The 4,477-nt window shown below is 59.5% G+C and overlaps 2 protein-coding genes across 2 annotated transcripts; one reads left to right on the top strand and one right to left on the bottom strand.

The window, feature by feature from the left end:
• Positions 1 to 17: 17 nt before the first annotated feature.
• On the top strand, positions 18 to 563 carry VDBG_02923 (predicted protein; the record flags this gene model as incomplete). The annotated part of the gene is made up of 1 exon (XM_003006738.1): positions 18 to 563. The coding sequence occupies one exon, from the start codon at positions 18 to 20 to the stop codon at positions 561 to 563; it is 546 nt and encodes a 181-aa protein (XP_003006784.1).
• Positions 564 to 1,636: 1,073 nt separating this feature from the next.
• VDBG_02922 (bromodomain-containing factor 1) lies at positions 1,637 to 4,365 on the bottom strand (the record flags this gene model as incomplete). Its single annotated transcript, XM_003006737.1, has 4 exons — positions 1,637 to 1,990; positions 2,050 to 3,301; positions 3,384 to 4,272; positions 4,341 to 4,365. 4 exons carry the CDS (start codon positions 4,363 to 4,365, stop codon positions 1,637 to 1,639), a joined length of 2,520 nt encoding a protein of 839 aa, XP_003006783.1.
• Between the last annotated feature and the right edge of the window lie 112 nt (positions 4,366 to 4,477).

Below are 4,477 nucleotides of genomic sequence, written 5' to 3'. Positions count from 1 at the left end.
TTCCACCGGCCGACATCATGCCGTACCTGCAGGAGAAGACGTCTCTCTCCAACGTCCTCTTCTGGGCGAGCCTGTCGTACGGCTTCAAGCTCCTGCAAGCCAGCCTCCTCGGCGACACGACGGCCACGCGTGTGGCGTGGGAGGTCTTCGGGACGATCCCGCCGCTCCAACCGGGCCGAGACGTCCTGCAAGGGCTGCACGCGCGTCTGCGCTTCCGCGGCGCCGGCACCCTCGATGCCGATCATCCGGGGAACAATCCGGACGTTGCGCTGCGGTTCCACGAGATGATGGTCGCGGCGTGCGAGGCCAACGGCACACCGATCGACACGTTTCTCCCGCCGCCCGCCATTGAGACGCTGCTGCGCGCGAGGCTCGGCACGCGCTATCATCTGCTGGAGCAAGGGCTGCACGATGGCGGCGACCCGGGGGTGAGGACCGTGGTCTGCGCATTCGTGGGAGACATGGTGAAGGGCAGCATCTGCCTCGGGGACGGACCGCGCTGGACGGCGGACCGAGCCACGGCCATGCTCGATGCCTTTCACAGGCGGCTGGCGCTTGCGTGACCTCCTGCACCAGCTTCCGCGGTATCCTCTCTTCCTTTGGAAAAGATGCGTGTTGCGTGCTGCGCATGGTCTTGAGCGATGGTGTCCGCCTGCTGTGGCGGATGACTGACAACGGCGTCAATATTGAGCCGACTGACCCCGATCATGAGGCCTGTTGGATGCAGGTCGAATGTATTTCTCTATGCAATACTCGGAAAACTGGCCCCGGAAACTCGAAAGCACGCTTAGTAGCGTGACTGTTTTCCTGTGTAAGATGATCTCTACATCTTACAGCCCTCTGTGTGGAACACGGTTCCTCTTCACCTGCCCACCAGATCCGACAAACCTCAGATTTCTCCTCTCTGGCCGGCAGACTCGCAGTAAAGATGGGAATCCAGTCTTCATTCTCTTGCCGACGATCACTGACAGCGAGTGACCGAAGCTTGTGAAGACTTGCCGCGCCAACACAGCTTTCTACGTATCCTTGAACACCCCCCTCACAGCAACAAAATTCACCCAGAGAGCACCAAAAAACGAACGCCATGCACGAATTAAGTTGTACAATTCAGGGTTACCGCAACCAGTCGCCTCACGCGGCCAGTCGCTCGCAGAACGCCTCCCCCTTGAGATCATGCTCTGCTTGCTTTCTTCGTCACGATTACGCCTCGTCTCGCATTTCATCCTCATCCTCCCAGCGTGACCAATTGGTCACGGCCTCCCCTGCAGCCTCGAGGGAATAGTATCCTCGACGCAACTCTTAAAAATTTGGTCCTCAGACCGACCTCCCCACGCCTGTTTTTTTCTTCTTCGGCGCATTTGCACTATGCAGCCGACCAGGATGACCTAGTCAAGTCCTCTGGTGCTCTCTTCTCCTCCAAAGCCTTTGCCATCGAAACGCACCTCATGATGGAGAGTTACTCTCGGCCATTTCAAGGGAGCTCGCGGCGGCAATAGATGCTCCTTCACTGCGATGGTATGTTCCCTCGGATAAGCGTGGCTGCTGCCCTCCGGTCGGGGCACCGGTCGGAGAACAACTGCCGCACGATGCTCAAATAAAGTGTAGACACGCAAAACCGCCTCATGCTGCGAGAGGCTCACTCTTCCTCAGAATCAGAAGAGTCCTCACGCAGCGGGTGAAGAGGCACCTCCGGGTCACGTTCACCAGCGGGCTCTTGGCCTGACTGGTACTGGTTCTTGAGGCGCTCGAGCTCGGCAATGCGCGCCTCTTGTTCGCGAGCATTCATGGACTTGTTTTTCTTCGGCTTGCCCGACTTCTTCTGTCCGCCACCGCTGGCGCTACCTGGGGACGAGTCACGTGCGGCTGCCGCTGGAGGATGCACCGAGGCGGCGAAACCGGGAAGAACCTTCTTGAGAAGATCCCACAGCTTGTGGAGGGCATCGGGAGTCAGCTGGTCAATCTCCAGCTCGAGCTCGCCGCTGTCGTTTTCCTGCAGGCACGGGTTAGCAAACAAATGTCGGTGGCCGACCAGTTGGTGTCATCACGTACAGATTGACCCGTGTCCTTCTTGATAATGTCAATGGCCCGCGCGATATTGTTCTCGTCCAAGTCGTTGATACCGTTGGCGATCGCGTCCTTCTCAACCTGAGTCATCTGCCGCTTCTTCTTGGGTCCTGAAGCACCACCCTTCTTGTGCGACGGGCCACCGGCGGCCTTCTTGCTCGGACCGTTGCCAGGGGCCTTGGCCTTGTGGCTTGGCTTGGCAGGTTTGCTCTTGGCCGGCTTTTCAGCCTTCTGGGTCCCGGCGCGCTCCTTCTCTTCGATGAGACGCTTCCTGATGGCATTCACGACAGTACGCTGCACATCAATCATCGTCTCGTCGGGGTTGTCTATGTTCATGAGCAGCTGCGACAGATTTCTCGTCTCGTCCGCGAGTCGCTGCTCGAGCTGCTGGATCGCGCCGTTAGTGATCTTAGCAGCGGGTGCAGAGGCGGCTTGCTCGTCTTCTGACTCTTCCTCGCTGTCCTCACCCGACCCAGCATCTGACGCGGGCTTGGCCGGCGTGTGCTTGGTGATCCATTGCTCCTTCTTGCTCCACATGTCGCGGAAGAGCCTCTCGAGCTGGACCGCGAGCCCGTACACGGGGTGGTCAGGGCCGTTGAACTTGAGGCAGTTCTTCACAATGAGCTGCACGTCGCCCACAACGCTCTTGGCGGTCTGGTACTCGTTTGTCATGAGCTTCTTCTTGATGGTACCCAGGTCCATGGGGTTCTTGATAAGGGAGTAGTACTGAGGAATCTGCAGCGCGACAGGGTCGACAGGCACGACAAAGGGTGCATTGATGGCCTCGTGCTTGACATCCATCAGGGAGGAGACGACCTCGTAGGCAAATTGCAGATCCAACGGCAGCTTCTTTTTGTTAAAATTCTGAAGCGCCATGTAATCCATGTCTCTGCTCTTGGGCGGGTGGATTGCGCGCTTCGGCCTGTCCGTGTCATTGTGCGTTGACGCCCGTCGGACCTGCGGCACGCCACCAGGCGGTACGGCGTATGCCTCAGCGTCGGGTCTAGCGGCGGGACTGGGGGGCACGGGACGCGGTTCTTTACGGACGGCAGCAGGTCGGGGCGCAGCGACAGGCGGCCGTTGTTCGGCCTGCCTCGAAGGGTTGTGCTTGGGTGGCGCCTTTGCTTTGGGGGGCTCCTCGGCCGGGATATCCAGGAGCCTAGCCCAGATCGCCGGCACTACGTTTTTCCCCGCGAGTGTGACGTCGTGGCTGGGGCCGTTGAAGGACACGGCGTTGCTGTACAGCAACGTCAGATCCGCCTTGAGGTCTCCGAGCGTGGGATACTTAGTCCCATCGCGCAGGTTGCGTTCCATCAAACCAATGTCCATGGGTTTCGCGACAAGAGCAGCATAGTTTCCGCCAAGCTGAGGCCACATCTTTGCGACAGAGTCCTTGAAGATAGCGCCATGCTTTGTCTTCTTGATACCGGCAAGGACTTGCGGTACTCGCGGATCCGATGCTGCGTGACAGGCGTCGCGTTGAGAGCCGCGTCATCCAGCCCTTCAGATTGCGGAATGGGTCGGGTTCGTCATCTGTCGCGACATCCAGGCGAGACGCCACCTCGACTGTGGACTCGGCCGTTGCTGCGCGCTCTGTCGCAGGCTCGGGCTCCTCGTCCCGGGGTTCGGTCTTTGCGCGCTTGGCAGCAGGCTCCTCGACATTATCATCCTCGCGATCACGGGCGACCTTATTTGAGGAAGATGCTGGAGCGTCGTTCATAGTGACGTCAGCATCAGGTCGTGGCGAGGGAGAGCCCTTCTTGCCATCGAGGTCGAGTTGGGACAAGCTCGCTGGTTTCAGGTCTACATCGGCAGTCGGGTTGGATGTGGGTGGCGAAGACGTCTTTTCCGTCCCGTTTGGCTTGGCAGCTGGTGACTTGGGGGCGGCTTCGGGTTCGGGTGAGTCGAGTTGCATTTCTACGTCGTCCGCCTCGTCCGGCGGAGAAGCCTTTTCTGGCTTGCTCGACTCAGTCGTCTTTGCCGTGGCGTCCCCCGAGTTCGATGACTCAATAGATGGCTGGATAGGTTCATCCTTTGCCGGGGATGACTCCTTCTGAGGAGCCTCATCGGTTGTTGCGGCGGCCGCCGGAGGCTTCGGGGGCAGTGATGCTGGCGGCTGTGGCGACTTTGAGGCCGATTTCGCAGTCTCGGGTGCCTCCTTTGCTGGCGTAGGCTCGGACGTAGAGTCAGGCTTGCTCGGCGCAGACCCTTTCGCGGCGGCAGACTCCGTGTCAGCTGCGTTCGCGTTCGACTCGTCCTTGGCCTTCTTTTCCGACGCGTCATCGTGGCTGCCGTTGCCATTAGTCAAAGGCGTTGCGACTTTTCCAGTGGGCGCAGAGGGCGAGGTATGGCTGTGGCAGAAGTCGGTTAGTCATCAGTTGGGATGCGGTGCGTATCAGCGGCGCCAGAATGA

This window comes from Verticillium alfalfae, genomic scaffold (genome assembly GCF_000150825.1).
Source record: "Verticillium alfalfae VaMs.102 supercont1.3 genomic scaffold, whole genome shotgun sequence".
Taxonomy (NCBI): Eukaryota; Fungi; Ascomycota; class Sordariomycetes; order Glomerellales; family Plectosphaerellaceae; genus Verticillium; species Verticillium alfalfae.
The sequence above is the reverse complement of the archived record's forward strand: the minus strand, read 5'-3'. Positions and strand labels throughout refer to the sequence as shown.